Source organism: Diadema setosum, chromosome 2 (genome assembly GCF_964275005.1).
Source record: "Diadema setosum chromosome 2, eeDiaSeto1, whole genome shotgun sequence".
In the NCBI taxonomy this organism is placed as follows: domain Eukaryota; kingdom Metazoa; phylum Echinodermata; class Echinoidea; order Diadematoida; family Diadematidae; genus Diadema; species Diadema setosum.
The window spans coordinates 28434629-28458473 of NC_092686.1; the positions used below are offsets into that span (position 1 = coordinate 28434629).

General features: G+C 39.5%; 1 protein-coding gene across 1 annotated transcript in view; it reads right to left on the reverse strand.

The window, feature by feature from the left end:
• LOC140241456 (helicase ARIP4-like) overlaps positions 1–23845 on the reverse strand; it is a 35009-nt gene that overhangs the window by 6372 nt on the left and 4792 nt on the right. Inside the window, exons 2-14 of the mRNA XM_072321188.1 lie at positions 22635–22783; positions 21985–22233; positions 16096–16319; positions 13265–13381; positions 10867–11056; positions 9395–9571; positions 7978–8092; positions 5832–5994; positions 5203–5445; positions 4581–4681; positions 3675–3792; positions 2762–2999; positions 1074–1173 (exon numbers count right to left, since the gene is read on the reverse strand). Coding sequence (XP_072177289.1) covers positions 1074–1173; positions 2762–2999; positions 3675–3792; positions 4581–4681; positions 5203–5445; positions 5832–5994; positions 7978–8092; positions 9395–9571; positions 10867–11056; positions 13265–13381; positions 16096–16319; positions 21985–22233; positions 22635–22783 — 2184 coding nt within the window. The remainder of the gene's footprint in view (positions 1–1073; positions 1174–2761; positions 3000–3674; positions 3793–4580; positions 4682–5202; positions 5446–5831; positions 5995–7977; positions 8093–9394; positions 9572–10866; positions 11057–13264; positions 13382–16095; positions 16320–21984; positions 22234–22634; positions 22784–23845) is intronic.

Genomic DNA, 23845 nt, shown 5'->3' on the forward strand with positions numbered 1-23845 from the left:
TTTTTCAATGAGTGTCACTGCACTGAAATGTCCATTTTGTTTTCGTTTTCAATGAGTGTCACTGCACTGAAATGTCCAATCTATTCATCCTCTAAGCACTAACATGCCAAACAAATAAGGAAAGGTGGTTTGAAGAGATGGTCACTTCTTCATGTATAAAATGAATTCATGTTCCTGGGTATATCATGGATACTTTGGCTCAATGGAGCAAAACAGTAAAGTTTTTCTTATTTTTTTTTTTTTAAATTGTGTTTGTCCTGACTTATCCTTGTTTGTGATGGTTTCAAACCCAACATCATGGGGTTACCATCCTTAAAGGGAACGCAAACCCAAAGAGCAATGTGGATTGAGTGAAAGCAGCAACATTAGTAGAACACATCAGTGAAAGTTTGAGGAAAATCAGACAATCGATGCAAAAGCTATGAACTTTTAAAGTTTTGGTGTTGGAACCGCTGGTTGAGGAGACTGCTAGAGGTTATGACGTATGAGTGGACAACAATATAAAGAAACTATAAAGAAAATTCAACATAAATTCATTTTTCATGAAAATTACAAATTCCATCAACTTGATACTGACATATGTTAAGGGTAGCAATTATTCCCCCTGCTTTCTGAAAGTGGTCATTCAAGTGCTCTTTCATAATGCTAGAAAAGTGAAATTTCGTTGAATTTTCTTTATATTTTCTTTGTGCTGTGGTCCACTCATACGTCATAACCTCTAGTAGTCTCCTCATCCAGTGGTTCCAACACAAAAACTTTAAAAATTCATAACTTTTGCATCGATTGTCCGATTTTCCTCAAACTTTCACTGATGTGTTCTACTAATGTTGCTGCTTTCACTCAATCCACATTGCTCTTTGGGTTTACCTTCCCTTTAATTCAAGATTAGGTGATCAACAATTTCAAGAACATTCATCTAACCAGTAGAGGGTGGGACTGCACTCCTGCAATCATTCAGCAAAATTACAGGATCTGTACAGCATGACTAGTGTAAAGTAAGGTTTTCACCCAGATAGCCAAAGTATGTTCACTTAAAGAGAGGAGATATAAAATGTTTTGAGTCTCCAACTTACTTGGTTGAGAGCAGGAAGAGCCATATTGCCTTGTTGTCTGGAGAGTTGAACTGGTTGATCATTTTTTCTCGCTCAGAGACAGCTGTGCTTCCATCGAGTCCTGAGGAGTGGTCATGACACGCGAGGCATTGGTGTTAAATGTAAATAAATTATATATCATCCTCTCTCATCCTCATCAAAAACATACCATGCACAGGAAAAACAACTACATACATATTTTGAATGCAGACAAACATGTCAAGTTCAATTCTTGAAAAAAATTCAGTTACTCTTCCTCTAAAGGACCTAGTACTGAGTTCTTCAATCCATCCTTCATTTAACACACATTTCCATGCATACAATCTAGCTATTATGTGTCAGGCAAGCCTCAGACAGGCTCTTTTGTCTCTTTCATTAACCCTATTCTAACTGGGCTATTTGAGACCAAGTTTTTACTGGGGGGGGGGGGGGGGGTCAATTTGACCCCCCCTTCAGATCTCGGCCGCCGATCGCGCGATCGGCGCAAAATTTTGCCTGAACATAGAGCCGGATGTCAACTACAAGATTACATGGTCATGCAATAAAAATATTTTGATTTCATATTTCTTAATAAATTAATTATGCAAATTAACGCATGAAATCATCTTTTCACCTACAAATATGTATAACTCCATCAAAAAGACTGAAGGATTATTAAATTTTTGTGTCAGAGTTCCTCAAGACACATCAAACAATTTTCTTGTAAAAAATTAGCGCAATCAAAATCATTTTCTTTTGTTTTTTATTGTTTTGTTAATTTCTTATGTATTTTATTGTTTTTTCGATCTTTTGTTTTCTATTGTTTTTTTGCCAAAATTTGTTTGAGGCACTTTTTCAAGCTTATCTACATTAGAATTGATTTATTTCAATGGTTAAAAGTTGAAATAAACTAATTTATATCAATTAAACACAAAACCACAATTTGCATTGGATTTGCACATGAAATCATGAATTTGAGCGGTTTTCGGGTTGACATGCATATGCAAAACATTGCATAACTTCAGAACGGTGTACCCGGAAGTCGCAAATTTGGTCTCAAAATATGCAGGAGACTCAAATGAAAAAAGTCATGAAACGACGCGGCAAAATCTTTGCGCGTTGCGGAATCGTGGCGCGAAACGTCGAGGGGGGGGGGTCAATTTGACCCCCCCCCCCCCAGTTAAAATAGGGTTAAGCTTTCCATCTTGGGAAAATCAGGTCCAACATCACTCGTGATTCAACCAAAGTAAAGGATAGTTTGGCCAACTGATTCCTTTGTTCTTCATGTCAAGGAAGTCCCTTATCAGCTCACATCAAACACAAGCAAATATCTTTATCTACGTATGATACAACAAACCGAAAGGGAAAATTACACCCACAGAATCTGCAGTATGAGGAGATTACCAGCAGAGTTCTACTCTCACATCTCCAATGAAATACTGTAAAACCAGAAACATTTGTAAATTGGAGACGACAGCATTTTTCATAGCATGAAGCATGAATTGCCAGTGGCATTCAATGCACTGTGTAGACGAGACATAATAATAAACATAATAAATATAAGTCACTCACATATGCACTCATGAACACATACACAAATATTCAAACACATACACACACACAACACAGCCACAAAAGCATAACACAGAATTCACACATAGTTCAGATGAGAAATTGATATGGGGACTCACTGAAGTATGTCTTGTTGCGCACCCACTCCCTGGGCATGAGAGGGGGTGGGTTCGGTGGTTGGGGAATGCTGGACTGGGCCAGGAACTTCTCGATCAGGGACAGCGTGCTGAGGCTCTGGCTGAAGACCAGGACTCGGTCCCCGAGGCGGATGGACTCCTCCAGGATGTGGAACAGGACTATCATCTTGCCCCCATTGCACAGATTGTTCTTGGTGTAGTTCTTCATGATTGGCCGTGCCTGTTTAACATTCAGATGGGGAAATCACTGCATTAGTCATAAGTGTGTATGTGTGTGTGTGTGGGGGGGGGGGGGGGGTCATGGGTTACATTGAAAGCACTCTGCTATCCATTCTCTTCTGAAGATGTACAAATCTCCTCCCACATTTCCAAAATTGATCAGTACTTTTGTTCACTGGAATATTTACACCATACTAGTAGACCTTGACATCATTCCTTTAATTTTGTGCTCATATACAGACAAAGTCAAGTTCTACATGACACTGCTACCACCAGAGCTCAAAACTTAACAATATACTGTACGAGCTGAAATTTTCGCGAATTTCGCGAATTGCCTTTGAACCGCGAAAATAACAACACGCGAAAATAACAATGTGCGACCAGATAAGCACAGTTAGACCTCGCAACCGCGAAATTAACAACACGTGAAAATGTTCTCCTAGTAGCAATTCGCGAAAATATCTGTACGCGAAAATTTCAGCTCGTACAGTATCTATATTTCCTCTCTCCCTCTAAACCACTATCACCCTTTTATTCACATGCTGACTTCATTGCACAAACTTTGCTATCTGAAGAATATCTTCCTGAGTGAAACAATCCCTCAACAAAAGGCAACGCATCTCTGGATAGACGATGAAAAGTTAAAATGTGAGGACCAGGAACGTGAGATATGCACCCATTCAAAGGAGATGATCTGCTGGATCTTGTCCTGGTATCCCTGGGCGTCCATGCGGCTGACCGACGCCTCCCCCTGCTTGGGGTCAGCTGGCTTCTTTCCTCCTTTCTGTTTGCACCTGTGGGAGGCGAGGTTTGTTATATACCATGATTAGCCTCGGATGCAGCAGTGGGCCAAGGGGCCACAGACACAATATTACATAAATATGTTTCCAAGACAATTCTCTGAAGTCCAGTCACTTTATTTCTTTTCAAAATGGATTTGCCTAGCCTTTGATGTACTTTTTCAAAAGCGGCAGTTTCTCGATAATTTTGCTGAGTGTAAGCTGCCTGTCCATTAAAGGTCCTTTACCTTTAATAACCAGTAGGAAGTCACATATTGTTGTGCGTGAATACAGCATTTGCGCACCAGAATGTGATAGCCTCCTATAATGATGCCTACCATAGATAGCACATCTCTAGCAATCTATTTCCACACTTTTACCATGACAACATGGTAGTAGATTACTTCATATTGCCAACCAATTTATCATTAGCCATTAATCATGTCACATTCATTCATTTATTTTTTTCCATAACTGTAGCACAATACTATCTGTCTTTATTTTTTACATCTTGTTAGCAAGATAATGAACCATTTTATGCATAATCTAAAAGGTGTAACATGGTGAATACGCTTGAGACAATATTTCCGTGTCACTATCCATCACATTTGATGATATCATACACAATGAAAAGGGTGATGACCAAATCGCTGATCTCACACAGAAACAGTTATCGAGACCACATCAACACCATCGTGCAAGGAGACATATCACCATGTGCACAATATTACAAACAAAACACCGGCCTGGTACGATGACGGGGAACTGGAACGAGGTGGAAAAGTATGTTTGCTGACACTCACTTGGCTTGAATCTCTGGTAGGTCCAGATCAGCATCCAGATCCTCACCAAGGCTTTCCCTCTCCGTCAGGAGGTCCCCTAGGATGTCGGGATGGTTCCAGATCTGCCCAGAGACAGTTTCAAAAAATGAGAGCAACTTTATTACCTGTGTCACATCCATGCATGCAGCATCCACTCATTCAGTTTCAGGAGAAAGCTGCCTCAGCATCAAGGATAAATGGATTCAGGCTTTGTCTTTGGATTCTTGCTTGCATGTGGAATATTGTCACTGGTTCATTATCTCTCACATACAAAGTGTCATATAGAAGATTTGGGGGGGGGGATGTGGGGATTTCTTAGTTTGGTTGTGATTCTTCATCCAGTCACTGGGGTAAAATAAGACATGGAATTAATCAGTTAAGTGAAACTGAAATCAGGGTCAGATATCCAACAATTTAGTGCTTTCAAGGAGTTCTCAGTGAGTTTCAAACATACTACAACTAAACCTTAACATTAAGTAAAAAAAAAAAAAAAAAAAAAAAAAAAAAAAAAAAAAAAAAAAAAAAAAAAAGGTCTGAAGGGAAAAAGGAGAGGCAAGGGTAAGGTAACAGAATGCTTGCTTGCAACTGTCGTGCTGAGTCTCACCTTACAGCCTACAGAGAATGCCTTGAGAGGGTTGGCCGAGCACCAGCCGCCCGCCCCAGCCTCCTTGAAGCACTGCATGAAGCGGATGTAGAGGCCGCGCTGGAAGGAGGTCAGTCTGACCAGCAGGACGTGTTCCTCCTTGGGCGGCAGCGTGGACAGCAGGACGTTGAAGCCGCGCCGCTGGACGAAACCCCCAAGCAGGCTGTGCAGGACGTGCGCCCGATACCTCATCAATCGCACATCCTGGGGAATTCACAATGTGGGGAAAGACAACATAATAGCACTTGTCTTTCTGGTCGTCAAATCAAGTACAGAAATGTCATGCACAAGAATCTCTATTCTCATTCTTTTAAATACATTTACTACCAAGATGACTTGCAAGAAATATTTTTTTTTAATATGTTTTTCTGTGCTAACCACAAGTCAGTGAATACGGCTGCTAATGCAAACAGACTAGGTAAATTCTTATTAGACTGCTTCTGATAAACTCTTTAAAGGTTTATGTGGCTTGTGATGAAAGCGTGCACAGGGGATACACATATTGCAGTTATCACCAAAATGTCATTTGAACAGTTTGTTCAGATACAAAGACTAGAACATTGAAGTCCAAGGTTCAACCCATTACTCACATAAGGTGTGCTATCAATACATTGTCCATTGGAGATTGGTCTCTCAAAGAGGTTGGCAAACTCATGCCTCGTGCCCAGGAAGTTTGGTCTGACAAAGTCCACCATGCACCAGTACTCCTGCAGGTTGTTCTGAAGTGGGTACCCAGTCAAGACTACCCTCCGCCTGGGGAGATAGAGGAAGGGGGGGGGGGGGATGGGTAGATAGAAAGATAACGAGAGTGAAACTCAGTACAGTCATCACAACTTTATTTTAAGCTTTGCCATGATGGTAAGAACTGATTGAAGTGGCTAGAAGAGGCATCAAAGTGGTGTGCGTGGTCCCATTCTTGGGATTCAGCTCAGCACTGATAACACCCACTCCATAACTCTTTGGAGTCATTTTAAGAATGCTCTCACACTAACAAATGAACAGTAAGCAAACACTCTGCACAGACCATAGACTCGTGCTGTGGAGCAGCCTGCATCCTTGCCAATACAATAATTGTACTCCAATAGGACAAAGTTTGCCGTCTCTGCGACTTACTCCACTTCATCTATTTTATTCACCTACAATACCATATTCTACACCAAGTCAAAATAACTTCACATGCTGGAACATATGACAACTTACAGGAATACTGGGGTCATTTTCCTAGGCAACGACTGTGTACATTTTAGAATGGTCAGAGTGTATTGTAGGGCTACATAATGAGCTGAAAGTTTGTACAGTTATGGATTCTCACTTCCTATAGCATTGACATTGAGCAATATGGATTATATCCTAATTTGACATCTCCTTCAAAAGTATAATAATGTTCATGGTCTTCTTAATGCACTCCCCAAAACTTGGCTTCAAAATACAATTTTCTTCAGCAGAAATTTGAAGTCGTTTCCACACTACAATAGGACCCAAACATTTACATTACCTAAATACAGTGTTTTTCCATTTTATAGGCATACAGATTGAAAAAAAAATGTGTGGCTAGAGCAGCACACAAACATGAAACTTGATAAATCATCTTAGACCCATGTTTTTGTGAAATGTTTCTCATCCACTGAAATTTCACTACTTTCTACTCTGGCTCATCTTTTCTTTTTCTTTTTTTAAATCATAATTTCTTGTTGTCTCACTCTCATGTTAGCTTCACATATCATTGTTCAGTCTGCTTCCCCTTTGAGCCACAGGTAACAAACACTTCCTACATACTTCATCCTATGTTTGTTATTGAAAAGCATGTTGGCACAATCTGGCTGACCACACACTCACAAATGATTTCCTTGTACAATGGCAACACCCTGCCAGGCACAAAGTCGGGTTTCATATCTTGAAATTTTTCCAAGTTTTATGGCTTCCTCTGTCACGATTGTGCAAGACAGATCGTAAGTATTGTGTTTTTACAAGAGGAAGACAGATTCTCGGTGAAGACATTTATTCCTTCACACCTTAAGCAAAACCACATATAGGGAAACATCGCATAAATACCCATGTACACAAGCACAAAATTATGCCTCTTCAGGGATACACACTAACCATTTTTTTTTTCTACTGGTCCGACCTGTCCCTGTTGGACCAGAAGACGATCACTTTTCTATTTTTTACTGGCCCGAACCTAAAATTCTATGGTCCTTCAAATTCATGAAATTCTTGCATTGAGTTGATTAACACTGATTATTCAATGTTACATTAGTTATGTCAATGTTTGGCAATTTGTCAATCAGTTGCACCAAAAAATTTCCTGGTCCTGATTGTTTTGTTGTTGTTGTTGTTGTTGTTGGTGTTGTTGTTTGTTTGTTTTTTTTCAACTGGCCCTGACAGTGTTATTTTTTGACAAGTCATGTCGGACCAGTGAATTTGGCAATTCTTGAAAAGTTACTGGCCCAACAATGACTTTTAGTGGCCTGGACTGTCTGACCAGTACCAGTGTTAAGTGCTGCCTTTTTGATCATGACTTTCTAACAATATCCAGACTCCATGTCAAGAATATGCTACACTGTATATAACATGCGCAAATGAAAGATGCAAAAATGAAATGGGAGGAAAATTTGGTCATCAGATTTCTGACATACTTGTCACACAAGTGTGCTTTTGCCACTGCGGCCAATTGGTCAAGGGCATAACTCAGCCATGTTTGCAATTTTTTTAGAGGCAAAATATACTTATGCTTACCTAGTCTTGATGTTCTTCAGTGCCTGGGAGATTCCTGCATGGCTGTTCTTGATCCGGTGTCCCTCATCACACACAACCATGTCTGGACCAGGATTGCACAGTGCATTTTTCATGTCTTCAGAAAAACAAGAAAGATAGACAGGAAAAACTGGATTCTTAGCTTACAGGTTTCTGGCCTTAAAGAACCAGATCACATCTTTCAACTACAGAAACATCATCAATATAAATGAATGCACACTTAAAGATGATCAATGAATACAGGTTCTAACAACTGAATTAATTCATTAATTAATGAGTAGATGAATTAATGAATAGTTAAATAGATAAATAATACACAATATATACATCATAGGTGACCCGCTACAACAAAGGGATCCAAAAGTCAGGGAAGGACAATTTTCTGAAAATGGCATGATGTTATTCCCCGACTCTTCTACTTTAATTTCATATATAGCACAACTCATAAAAGTACTCGGTTGCGGAGATATCAATGATTTTATTAGCGCATGTCAAACAGTTGAGGAAATCAGAGTTTCGAGGAAAAACGCCTTCAAAGTTTTCCTTCCCACGCTATCATGATCAAGGGGAGGTGAGAGAGTTTTCACCACTTGACACTAGAAGGCAAGATCCTAGCGACGTCCGCGATGTTCATTTAAGCTTAGCGCCAGCGGTCGACGCACGACCAATCAGTAATCAGGATGCCACGTACTGACCAATTAGATCACTCACTCGTTGCTAGGGGCGGAGTCTAGCTGCGGTGCTAAATCCAAATCTTTGGACACGTGTCTGTTATGTTGAAAGTCGGAAAATCATGGCCCAGAAAAACACTATTTTCTTGCCTTTCCTTTGATCATTTAGCTTCAAAATTTCGGCATATGATAGACAAAACATTAGACTACAAAATTATGCAAAAAACAGAAATCCGATTGTTTCGACCAATCTTTATGATGTGACTTCAAACTTGATTTGATCCGAAAGTCAGCAACTTTAGGATCCTTTTGTTGTAGCAGGTCACATATACAATCAAACGGGAGAGATCAAAGACCAGTCAGCCAGGGCTGCCAAAAGTTACACATCAAAGTAAATCTTTGCATTGCAGATGATAATTCCCAAATCAGAAAGGCTGTCTCTTTCTCTTGTCAGAGTAGAAGATCTCCTCCTCCTCCTCTTCCTCCTCCCCTTCCTCCTCCTCCTCCCCTCTTCCTCCTCCTCCTCCTCATCCCCCCTCCTCCTGCGTCCCTCTCCCCTTCCTTCTCCCCTTCCATCTCCAACCCCCCTCCTCCTCCTCCTCCTCCTCCCCTTCCTCCTCTTCCCCTCCCCTCCTCCTCCTCCACCTCCTCCTCCTCCTCCTTCCCCTTCCCTTCCTTCCCCCTTCCATCTCCCACCTCCCCCTCCTCCTCTTCCTCCCCCTCCTCACCTATGGCCATGTCTGCTGCCGCCTCCATCTCATCAATGTCAATGACCTGGGGGGAGGACTTCCCTGACTTGTTGGACCTCTTCTTGGGCCGCCCCACGGCTGTCTGCTTGGACCGCGCCAGCAGACGATACATCTCGTAGCCCATCAGCAGAACACCTCCTCTCTCTTGCCATTCACCTGGACAGTGGTGAAAATGCGAGGTAATGGTTGAATTATTTTTTTTTTTCGACAATGTCATGAAGCATGCATGCATTGATCAAAAGTATGTGTACTCTTCATATAAACACATAAATATTTCTCTGATGTGTGATTATGTGAACTCTATTCCATACCTGCCAACCTCGAGACTTAATAAATCTGAAAAAACAAAGAAAAATTATTTTCAAATCTGAACTTTCATAAATTTCATGTACTTTACTATTAACAGATATTTCCAGAAAATCAGAACACACTGAAATTAGTGCATTTTCTTTCAGTGAAAAATCTGAATATTCAGATTAAAACTGAACGGTTGGCAGGTCTGCTTTTCTCCTCTTCAGCTCACTTCATTCATTATAATCTATATTGTCAGAAACGAAGAAAAGTTACAGGCCCAAATCAATCACAAACGGTCATGAGCAGGGAACACAAACTAGTAAGGGTTGCAGCCCCCAATTTTGTCTCATTAAAAAAAAAAATAAAAAGAGAAAGAAAGGAAAGAACAAAAATTGGGAAAAAATACAAAGTAGTTGAAATCAAAACAAAACCAATGACTCTCAACAGGTTCCGATCTGATATTCTTCCTGAAAAAATGGTGGATCTTTTGAACCATGACCTTTCAATTAGCATGCAGCCCTCCTCCCCCCCCCCCCCCCCCACCACCACACACACACACACAAATGTTCCACAGCACCTGACCAGTAATGCATCTCAATCCAATCACTTCTTACTGTTCACATCAGAGCCATTCTATGACTGTCTCAAAATCAAACTTGACAAAAATGTACATATTTTACAGCCATGCCTAGTAATCATCGCAATGTTGCAGAGTCAGGTTTTTATCATGTTGTCTTTTATAAGCAGAGTGTGACCTAAACAGCTTACATCACAGTAGTTATCATCATTTATCAACACACCAACAAATTTAAATTATTCTCTGCAATTTCAAAGAAGTTAATACTCCAACCCCTACATAATTTGTCTCAGTGGACTTGAGGCATAAAACCACACATCACAAAATACTGTTTTCCTTTTTTCTGGTATCTGACAAGAGTCAGGATATGTGAAAAAAAAAAAAAATCTAGTCCAAGGTCAAAGAATAGAGCAACAATAGCAATGCCAATTTTGAACTTTTCCACAACTTAAAATTCCTCATACAATTGAAATATGCTCAATCATCAATTCAAAACATTATGTGATGTGATCCAACAACAAAAAGCTAATTCAGACATTTTTCTTTTCTTTTTTTTAATAGAGAGCACTAAAACACTGACCTATGACCCTCGCCCTGGAGGCAGTGGTCTTGTGTGAGTCATTGAGGACGAAGACGTTGAAGTGGCGGTCCTTCTCAGGGCACCACATGTCGAACTCGGCCAGCCAGTTCTGGAGTGTGTTGATCGGTACGATGCAGAGTACGGTGTGAGCTTGTGTGTGCCTCATGAAGATACTGATGAAGGAGATACACTGTGGAATGGAAGAGGTCAAATGGGATTGTAAAACCGTGAAATGGATCCTAATCTACTAATTGGCTAAGAGTTATCACATAATCAGTCTTTTATTTTGCCTACAGCCACAAATTTTAAAAAACCAGTACTAACAACCGCAAGTCTGCACTCAGCTGCATTGCCTGTGTATTAAAACTTCATTGCAACTGTTTGCACGTGCAGTTCGGTTAGCTGGGAACTGTTGCTGCACTGGGAATCTTACTAAATTTGCTGCAACAGAATTGAAATCATGTTACCATTTTATACAACAAATAATGCACATTGCTAGGTTGTGCATTAGTAAAATCAAAAATTGTCTAGAACACATTCAGCTTCACCTTATGAATTCTGAACTATTCAAAAGTTAATATTGTGGTGCATAATTGCTACGAATGCCAAGTCCAATCTGCATTATTTATATAATATCTGAGGCTCTCAGCACGCATCATCAAAGAAAATAGCATATACCCCAATTCCGTCTTCCATGTCAAATTTTTTCGATCCGGCACTTTCTGTTAATCCCAGGCAAGCAGCATTTCTTAACATTTCCTCCCTCTCAATGTCTTTTTCACCGTTACTTTCCTCCTGTCAAAATACACAATCCCATTTTCTGAATAATAGCTGCCTGCACTATGTCTTTCTATGGAATTCATATCACATTGCAGTTACATGTATGAGGAAATACAATTTCTTTCAAAATATCTTTAGGCATCTTTAGTATGACAAGAGAAAGTTCAGAAGATACTCTAGTGGCCAATGCATCCAAACCAAGCAACAAAATTGAGGTCTTTTAGGCTGTTTGTTCAAATAATTTGACTTTCCAAACTCTCTGAAAGGAAACTGGATATAAAATTTATCTCTGACAGAATATGTACAAGTGCTCTTTGCATTCAATGAACTAAAAACAAAATATGACTCATGAACAGCTTAAGGGCTGCGCTTAGCCTATTGTTGAAAAAAGAGAATAATAATAATAATAATTGATATGATTTATATAGCGCCAAATCCACTCTGCAGAGTGCTCTAGGCGCAGAAGGAAGAGAAAGTGAAGGAGATAAAAGACATAAAAATATCAAGTACATATAATGAGTAGTCAAATTGAGGCTTTAAACAAGTGAGTTTTTAGACTGCTTTTAAAGGAGTCTGATGAAGAACAATTTTTTACGGCTGAAGGTAAGCTATTCCATAAGGTGGGAGCAGCATGGCCAAAGGCACGTGTGCCCCATATTGTAGTGAATCTTGGAATTATCAGAGAACCGGAGTTGGATGAGCGTAAAGATCTAGCAGGGATGTAATTATGGAGTAAGTCAATGTTATACTGAGGAGCAGCGCCATGAATGCAATGAAAAGTCAAAAGTAAAATCTTAAAAATAATGCGATCTTTGACTGGTAACCAATGAAGTGATCTCAAAATAGGGGTGATGTGAGTGTGCTTCTTGGATAGTGTGATGATGCGTGCTGCCGCGTTTTGAAGCCTCTGTAGCATGGAGAGCTGAGTTTGTGGTAAGTTAAATAAGACAGAGTTTCCAAAATCGAGCCTAGAGGATATCAAGGCATGGACTAATTTTTCGGTAGAAGAGCGGTTCAAATATTTTCTAATGAAGCCAATATTACGAAGTTGGTATCTTACAGATCTACAAATGCTAGAAACTTGATGAGACATAGTCATATTACAATCTAGCATTACACCCAGGTTGCGACAGGTTTGGGACACACTAATTGACATGCCGGAAAAGGAAATAAAATTAATGTCAAGTTTACCTAATTGTGTCTTCGAACCAAACATTAAAAACTCAGATTTATCCGTGTTCAATTTCAAAGAATGTGAGTTCAGCCATGAATAAACATCGTTCATTGCATTCAATCAAAAACAATCAAACGAAGTCATAACGGGGAAAAAAAATCTTATCAATTTCTAAGTTCTGGGAAACATCCACAGGAAGTACTTTTGAGAGACTTGCACAATTTCATTTTCATTTCATTTCACTTCTTCGGTCTGTTTCACATCACACTCATTGTGTTGGTTCTAGGCACAAGAAAATAAAGAGGAAAAACATTGGTAGAGCTAAGGAGACACACATACACCCTGCGGCAGCTTAAGAAAAGGGAAGACACAAACACACACACACACAGACAGACACATACAGATATGTGAGAGAGAGAGTACTATACACTTGTATATGAATACCTGGAGAGTTTTGCCTAGTCCCATGCTGTGAGCAAGAATACAGCCGAAGCCAGAGCTGGACCGGAAGCGGCCCAGAGACTCCACCAAGTTGTCGTACAAGAAACGGATGCCGCCAACCTGTGCACGTGTAACAAGAAAATACAATGTAGAAAGACACAGGAAAGTTGAATGCAGTCTCTCTTCAACAATATTCATTTTCACATGTATCTCCTCTCGGTATTTCATCACAATCACTGCAAATATATTCAGTTACATAGCAATTGCAGAGTATACATCTTGGAAATGTAAGGTGTGGCTATTACAAAGATGGTGCACATATTAGCTTTTCATCATAATTCCAAGTAGTTACTGATGCAAAGTGATGACATTACAGTGTATATGCTTTAAATGGACATTCACAACTCTTCACTCTACACCATCGTATCAATACCCTGCTGCTGCATGATGATTACATGAGTGTGTAGGTACATTGTTGTAAATCTGTCACAAATTCACCTACACACCTGTATGTAACATAATCGTGTGTGAGCTACAATGTACTCGTATTTACCGTAACATACAGGATATTCTCGTCAACACAACACGCTTGCTTTCACTGACTTCAGAGGTTCTGCAGACAAAATTTCCTGTCAGTTCCTCAGAATATATGTTAATATGCACTGTGTCTTGTTTCCACTGCATAGTGACCCACTTTCAATGTTGAGCAAACAGAGGTGTTCTAGTTTCTCATGGACGCTCTCCATTATATTTGGTAAAATAATGTTGACATGGACATAAAAATTGTACACAAAAGGGGAAAAAAGGTATCTGTACATCCTTCCAGTCAAAATGCTTCTCTTCGAAAAGGAAACATGAAATTCCACAGCAGAATTGCCATATGACTAATGGTATGTACATGTCGTTAGAACTGTTCATTCACACCCATTTTAGTATGAGAGAACTCAGATAATATCACACATATTCATATATAGGACTACGCATGTTTTCATCAAAGTATATTTATGACAATTCAGGTGGGTGAATAGTTATCACTATGCTCCCAAGGAGTTATTCATATTCAGAAAAAAATCTTTATCATATCCATGGGACTATGGATGTTTTCATCAAAGTACAATATTTATGACAATTCAGGTGGTTGAATAGTTATCACTATGCTCCTAAGGAGTTATTCAATATTCAGTAAAAAAAAAATTGTATCTATGGCCAAGACTGAAAAAGGCTCAGAATAAAAAAGAATGCTCTCTCAATATTATTTCTAGAAATTCCTCACACTAAATATATATTTCTTTTTCAAACAGAGTACATAGACAACCTTTAGATACAAAGTCGTAGATCAACCTTCGACAGCACTCTGACTCTAGGAACTTGACAGAAGAAATACTCGCTATAAAAGCACACAGTAGTCTTATACTCCACAGTGCTTCTATACAGTTAAACACCAAACACACAAATCTCCTACAGTCATGAGCCAGTGCTGTTTAATAGAGCAGTGTATAGCACAGAACTGGTGGTTTGTAAATATACATGTACATCTCCTCCTTTCAACAAAATCTGCTAGAATTGTCTGAGATCAAAGACAGATCATGGTCTTTCTTCAGAACACTAAACAGCCTGAATGCATCTGTCCTGGTACATCAGGTCTCTGACACTATTAAAGGAAATCAGCTCCCTACGCAGACCACGCTGAGGCCCAATTATTTAGGAGGCAGTGAATTGTGAGAGAGGATATTTGCAATTTTATGTCCCAGTTGGCAACCCAGTATCTACATGTACGTAGCAGCACAAGGACTGAGTTGTCTGCTTCCTACTGTGAGCTCTCTACTCATCATGCAAAATTAAGACTTAACAACCTCACAGGAGTCCATTTTCTTCCTATCCATCCTCACGCTATCCCTCCTCCTTTTCCTTTTTTTTTTCTTTTGGTAATAAGTTAGTGTCCTACCTCCATAAAATATACTTAGAAGTCTTGAAAGAGGCTACTCATTGTCACATTTTCTAGTAGAAACATTACAACATATTTTGACATTATGACATTATGACATGATTCCACTTGAATGAATGTCATGTGAATCATCTTCATAATCCATCATTTTCTAAGACAGGTTCCATGCTGTCTTACCTTTAATGAGCTCTATTCACCATTTAGCATCACAATTTGATAAAAAACTCCTTGTGTTGAAATCACAAACCCAGTCTTCACCCAATCTTTGTAGCTCCCCAAATCAGACACTCATCAAACGCACTTCATGCATTCCCCAATCTATGCACTAAAGTGCCTCACTGTAAACATCTAACTGATCCAAAACTTTGTTAATGAATATCCCATTACTAAGAAGCCCCGTCCATTCACAAATCAAAACTAGAATGGCAACCCTTTCTGCATCATTGGCAGAGGTTATCAATGATTTACCATGTATTGTCAGTCTTTTAGACTACTCACATTTTCTCTTTGCATTATTACAGAGACATACTGATTGTACAAAATAAATGTCTATTATCATTGCCAGTATGTTTCAGCATTATGCGACTTCTATTTCCACTGGATTTATTTTCAGGGCCACCCTAGGCATAGTAACTATAAGAAGACAGAGGCACGTTCACTCAATCATGTACTCTCAATCTCTTGTTAACCTGTAGAGGATGGGCTAATTTTGCTACAACATGCATTTCTCACGAGACACTTGGCCGAGTATACTCTGGACTAGTCTTCAACGGGTTAATTTTGTCCAAAAATAGGCAAACTGATGTAGGAAGAATATCCACAGAATTACGGGAGGATGTATCAAATTTCCTAACGATCCCTCACCCTACCTGATCTACGTTGCCCTCACCTGATGCGGCTTGACCACTTGGGAGATGTGATCAGGCAGGAAGATGTCCGGTTCATCTGGCGGATGGTTGACGTTGACCAGGATGCGGCCCTGGGCGTCGGGGACGTTGGCCTCGTCGTTGGTGTGCATGCCGCTGCTCCCTTCGTCCATGTCGGCCTCCTCATCGCTGTTGTCGCTGACCAGGGTCACTTCCTCGTCCGAACTGATGGTAATGACCTCATTCTCTGAAAGAAGAACATACCATAAGACATTCATTTTATGCTTAAAGTGTTACATTTTGTCTTGAAGCAAAGTTTTCTTCACACTGCTCCGGTCTCTATCTACAGACAGGTCAATCAAAAGCTGCTATTTACACATGGCGACTTGATATTTCCTTTACAGTGCACCATACAGCTTCAGCACAACTTGCACCTTGGATTATAATTATTAGTTTTAGTCAGCAATTTACTATGAAGGTAGCTGCAGCTACTAATTTCCATTATAAACTAAGCAGATATTATGGTTTACAGTATAGTAGTCAAGCATAGTCTCTCAGTTTATACATAAAAGCACATGCTCATATATTTATATCTAATATTTTGGTGTAGGGTTGTATTGCGCATATTGGATGTTTTACAACTGTACTTCTGCTGCATACCAGATGGAAGACATATTTAACGTAATTTCAAGGTGAGTTCCATTGTACATGTAAATGTCAGTGTTTAGTTCAAATCTAATTGCAAGCATGCATTCAAAGGGTTATATAAAAATAAAATTAATCTTGAGAAATATGATGTGTTCCCTTTCTTTCCACTTTTGTTGTTTAGTTTGCTTTCACTATTATGTGCAATTTTACGTGTGAAAATAGCTGTATTGTACATTGTACTGTGCCTAAATATATCCTGAGCAAAAGTCAAGGAACTTTCTTATCTTTCTTTTTTTCTTTTCTGGGTAAAAATGATCACACATTGTTTGCTCATCTCCATAAAGCATAATGCTTTTTTATCATCTTGATTTTGTGACCAGATCAGAATAAATACCACAGATTGTGCCAAGTCATATCCCTGGACATGTATTTAACAAGGCAACGAGCATACTAATAATACATAATGTGGTACATGTTACTCCATGTCCATACATACAGTACATGGTACATGGAGTAGATGTGCAAATAGCCACTTCCTTTTGTAACACTTCTGGTTCACAAGGAAATTCCATGTATTCTGTACACCTCATAATTTCAATGCTTTGGGGAGTCCAGACTTAAATCTTGCCATCTTCCATTTACACATTTATGCATGAATGCCGAGTACAGACTAATTCTGCACCTTGAATGACATTGGGGCACCTCATGTCAGTTTGTACATTGGAGCTGTTGCTGCTTGAAGAAGAGGAAGAGGAGGGGGATGAGAAAGGGGAAGAAGGAGGAAGAGGAGGAGGAGGAGAAGGAGGAGGAGGAGATAGGAAGAAGGAGAAGGAGTTGGAGGGGATGGGGAAATTAAAAGAAGACAGTGAAGAAAGAGAATGGTGGAAGAAGAGGAAAGATAAAGAAAACACATAAAAAAAGAAGTCAAAATTAAAAAGAAGAGGAAGAAGAAAAATGCAGGCATTATAACTACATTATATGTCCAGAGATACTGTAAAATACGAAATTTTCACGTGCATTTTAATTTTGTGAATTTCGCGCAATTAAAATGCACACAAAAGTTCATGTCTACACTGCACGCATTCAATGCCAGCGGCAATTTGCAAGAATTTCATGTCGCAAAAAAAAAAAAAAAAAAGGCCGTTGGCTGTGATTCTCAAATATTTCATTCTGTGAAAAATATCTTGCTGTACAGTACAGTATCCCCTCAAACATGCAAAAAGAAAAAAAAAAGAGAAAAAATATAACCTTGTCAAAGTCTTCTCACTTCCAAGACTAGTCCACTCACAACTGGTAGTTTTCCAAACCACACAATGTACATTTCGTGGGTCTGTGGAGGGGAAACCCCTTCTCTATCCCTCTTCATCTGACACTATGTCTCCTGATCTTCGAGCATGAATAGGTGTAATCATACGTACATGTGTACACTTCACTCGTGATAAAAAAGAATTGGCTCCCAGTTCTAACAGCAAGAGCACTTATGTCCATGTTTGACGAGAGAACAGCCAAACAAAAGCGAAGTTTTGAACGACTGCAATCACGTGTCTCACTGGTTTAATACAAAAGAATGCAGTTTACAAAATAATCCATGTGATAAGACCCGAAACACATAGAATCACATGACTACTATCTATTCACGCACAGAGTGGAAGGGGGAGAAAAATGAAACTGTAGTCTGTTGCGGTTGTTCACTAAAAGTACGAATAGGTCTTCCAATCACACTGACACACATTATCCATAATGACATGCTCTAAAAATCTCATAATTTTTCACGAGATAGATACTTTGAGAATTGAAACTTGAAAGACAATTTTGCATGTGTTTTAACTTGCAACTGCAAACCAATATGACAGAATAAGACAAAATTATTATCCTTTTCTCTTTCTACCTTGGACACAAAAACAAGACATTTATGTTTTGAGAGGAAACATTCTTGCTACATGTAGGTGATCAATTAAAAGATACTGGTTGACTTGAAAAGTTCACAAAATAAAAACAAAACTATGAAGGCAAATACATTGAATGATTTCTTTCTTAAAATCATGTTTCATGTTTCTCTGAATTACATGCATTTATCAATCTGAAAAACATGTCTTCTTACTTCAAGCGACTTAATATTTAAAAAAAAAGTGATAATAATTAAAGGCGAGAGGCCAAGCCTTTTATTGGGATCTCTTTGTTTCACCTTGTTTTTGGATATCTCAGCCATTTCAAGACTGATTTTCATCAAATAAACTTTTGATATCCCTTAGAATTGCATGCTCTTTGACATCTCATAGAGTGGTTTCTGAATATCTCCCAAAACGTTAAAAGCTAAATCCTCATCTCAAACAGAACTGTACACACCCTTTAAAACTACGTTTATTCATTTATCTGCTACAAAAAATTGCCATCACAAAATTCAAATTGCTTCACTTCAAATCAAGATTTTCCTTTGTTTCAAATTGATCTGTCTTTCCCACTGACACTCACTTTCAAAAGTCACACACTACTGTTTTTCATTTGTTTGTTTTGTTTTGTTTGTTTGTTGTTGTTGGTTGTTGTTTTGTTTTGTTTTTTTTTTTTTTGGGGGGGGGGGGGTTACATACACTCACATAAAATTGTCCTATCCACAGTTTGCGCTACTACCAAACAATCAAATGAATGGAGAAAAAAAAAATCCTGACATAACAATCATTCCTGCTATACATCAAAAGACAATAAAGCTTTTCAAGATAGCAACAATAAGACACCCCAGTGGTTCATTGCATCAAAAGAACAAGGTTAATTGTCAATGTCACAGTTTCAACAATGGGGCTTGACATTCCTTTTCTCTTGAACACCCATTTCCTAGTTTTGAAGAATTCACAGCATCAGGAACTGAATGCATAAACACTACAAACGTTGGTGATTTTTTTTTTCGTGATGACTGATGTGAGCTCTTTTCACAGGTGCACAATGATAAGCCCAGGGGGATTCCCACCAAAATCACGTCATAGCCTTATCATTGCATAGTCACAGTACTATAAGCAAGCTGTATACATTATAGGAGTATGTATGTGTTGGCAGTTCCTCCAATTAAACGTATGAACAGTGGGCACCAGACATCGTGTAATCACACTGATATATTTCAAATCAAAAAGCAGAGTGTATATTCCCATTTTGCGTTGAGGAATTTACATTGCTGTCATGTTCATTCTACATGCCTTTGTGTGGTATCATTGGTATTATTTATGTGTACTCTGGGGTAAAAAGTTACAGTGCTGGTCATAACATGGTTGTTTATCAAGTGTTTCATCCATAGTTGCTGCATGCATGGCAACATAATGTGAACTACTGTAGTACACTCACTTTTCTCTGTTTGTGAACATAGATAGGCATATTAGGCATTGAAACAGATTTTGCCACCCAACCCCTCTCCAAATGGATAGTAGCATATTTGCACATTTGACTATTTGTAAACTATTTTTTCACATTTACTTCCTGAAGTCAATTTTGCAGGTTGATTCTCTGCATACATTGTACATAAGTTCCTCTATAAAATCTATTTCTCCAGCCATTGTGTAAAGTATCAAATTCCATAAACTAATTTGTAGCTACTGTGGAAATATTCAAAAGATTTGTCACCAGTAAGAGCTATCCACATGCAATAAGAAAACATTTTGAGATTGACTGAAGTGCACAATGGTACTACAGTTCTTGAAATAAGATTTTGGAGGGGCAAGGCCATTTAGAAAAGGGCACTTTTTCCAAGAGGCCAGCCATTAAAGGGCACTTAGGTCAGTCAGAGGGGCACCAAGGCCACATTGGAAAGGGCATGTTGGGTGTTTATACGAGATGTGAATGCCCCATAGAGCTGTTTGCTATTGACCGTGCTGCTACACTCCAGCAGCGCACGCACGCATAAGATCTCTCCGCAGCAGACGACGTTAGGCAGTAGGCCATACGCAATACGATGTAGGTTCTGTAATACAGTACGTTCTCATGGCATACGCCGCGCTCGCTTTGGAGCACTTCCGGCGCCATTTTGCTTTGAGCATGCGGGTATGAATGCAGAACGAGAGAGATGGCAATGCTCGCAGCCGTCCGACAGGCCTGGCATTTTTTAGCATGGCTTGCGACCACTTGCTCCGGCCCGCCTAGCTAGTAACTCTATGGCCGCTGCGCTGCGGAGGCAGTCGGGACGGTAAAAGCCAGTCGGGCGTACACGTACGTACATGTCGTCTCATATCTCGGAAAGATACTTTGAGTTTGAATCAGATATATTGGGACGCGAGTGAACTGAAGGTATGATATTTGAGATCAGGAAAGTTGTTCAAGTTTATTAAAGTGTAGACTTTGAGAAAGGGCATATTATACGTCATAAATAATAACTTTCATTCTAAAAGGGCACCACGGCCACAAGAAAAAGGGCACATTTTTTTTTGCCATAACTTTGATCAAGGAAAAAAAGGCATTGCGGCCAACGAGAGGGGCACCGACGGCCATGGCCGTCGGTGGCCGTCGGTTAATTCGAGGCCTGGTACTATCAAATAGATAATGCACTAGAGCGGTGCACATTTCACAATCCTCCATCGTCTTTCACTATAAGTTTAATTGTCATAATAACAACCAATATAACAAATGACTAAATTCCTCCCTTGTGGAAACTATTTTCTAATTTTTCTAACTGCAGAATATAAAATCAGCAGGACACAATGCTCTACTTAACATATCCCACTCTTTCATAAACTCAGACACTTGCTCGCAAGTAATAAACATTTTTTGATGGTCTCTTGTCAGCTGCTGTTACTATTAACAGTGTGATTACAAGAGAAATTTTGTATAGCTCATCAGCATGTGTGTGCGAAGGCTCATTACATTTGAACGATGCTACCACACTTGTAAAGTACATTTGTATCATACCCAGATGGATATGTCATGCATATCAGTAGCTAAATGTTTACATCACTGAAGAATGAAGAGTAGAACTGAGGAATAAATCATTCAGTTTTTTCAGTAAAGATAATTATATTGGCTGGTCAGAAACTGACTGCTATGACCTTATAGCGCTAACAGAAAATGAGTGCAATAGAGTTGTTGGATGACAAATCACATACTAGTACATGCTAGTCAATGATACTGTCTGGTTGCACCTTGACAGTACTTAGCCAGTCAACAAAAATCCATTATCTCCCTTTCTAGGACATCTTCCATTCCACACTGATCAGATATGCAGTTATTGCTAAAGGCAGTACAGTCTTTTTCATGAAAAACGCTGTAAAGCAATCAATACTTCTGCTCACCTGGTTTGGATGTTTTGTTGGCATCTCGCTCGCTCTCACTGCCGCTATCGACCAGGATACATTCTGAGTTGGTGGGGACGGTGGCGACGATGGCGGCGGGGGCGGCGGCGGCGGGGACGGCGGTTGATGAAGAGGGGGCGGAAGAGGTTGGGATGTCAGTAGAGGGAGCCCCAGGTTTTGCCTCCACAGACGACTGGGCTAGGGTGTGAATGGTGGCTGAGACCGCAGCCAGAGCCTCTTCTAGCGTTTCTGCACAACAAAATGCCATAACTATGAATTTAAAGAATACCATCTTGTCTGAATGTGGGATGGACTATCCAAACAGCCACAGACTTAAATGAAATGGTCTTTTTCAGGATGGATGTAGGTCTAAAAGTCAGCCATGTATAGGTGAGGGAACTTCCACACCACATGTAGCAATTACCCCATAAGAGCAATTACATCATCATCCCCCCCCCCCCCCCCCCCCCCCCCGCTAAATACTTGGTAACGTTAGAGTACAGATTAGGGTTAGAGTTTGGGTAAGGGCAAGGATAAGGTTCAGGATTAGGATTGGGGTTAGGGTCTGGGGTAAATGCCCAGAGGGTAATTGCCCTAGACTCCACATATTATATGGAAAATGTTTCTTCAAAGGTGCATTAGTTACTCACCAGCAGGACCTGATGTAGCTTTGGTCTTCTGGCTCTTCTGCTCGTCCATCCTCCGTTTCCTTTCCTCCTCCAGCCGTTTCTTCCTCTCCTCCTCCTCCCTCTGGGCATTCAGCGTTTCAGTATCCAGCTGGTCCTCCCGTAAGAATGACCTGTCACGTTAAGAATGCATAGGGGCAAAAGTGGGAGGAAAACAAGTTAGTGGATTAGTCATATCCAATCTACAAGTATGTGGTTTTGATCATGTTTGCCTTTACACACATTCTTAATAAATTCTAGTGTATGATTATTGCACATGATGAACACACTCCTTAATGTCATCCCATTCAAATTTCCCACACCTTTGTAATTCCGGTTCTCGCATCAGAATAACAAATTTCATCACTGATGGAAGGGGAGTTGTACATCTAATTTATCATCAAAACATCTAAAAATCAATTTTGTGCTGGTGCTAAGTAGTTATTTTTTCATATAAATTGACTTTGAATACATTTGTAGCATACACATGCAGCAGTTGAGGGACACATTTTCTTCTTCACAGACAACCGGACAAAAGATACACATTGCACACTTGATAGTGTACCACAGTACTGTACTGCGGATAAAAATCATACATCATTTCAAGTCCCATAGAACTCCAAATTCTTGACTTTGACCCCAAGATATATAAATGTAGTGCTTGTATGATAGATGATAAGTATACAGTGAACAGATAAAAGATAATGAGATGGTGATTTGCACAGTTTCTTGGAATGTAACTGATAGCCAAGTCATAATGGCTCCATGGGACCACGCCAGCAACAATTACCAGGACCACACTGTCTGGGATGAAAGCGCCTTTGTTCAGGTAAATTGCCCTGTCTTTCTACATACAGCTAAGATACATCACAAGACTCAATGTCATATAAAACTAGTGTATAGACTGTGAACAATGAGGGCCATGAGCTACATCTGTAAAGTTAATGTCTTGATTTGATGAACACCAATTTACAGGGTATCTTCATTTTCTGGTTTCTGTGGGTTTTTTTTTTTTACCTTTTTTATATCATTCTAATGTTGAGCAAGTAAATTTTGTCCTCCTATTGTTTTTTGTACAGTTGTTATTGAACAACGGATAAAAACTCAAAGACATATCAGCAAAGTCAATGAAAATCTTATGCAAACACATACCAGACATACAATCAATATAATCATGTTTACACTTAGGCCTACAT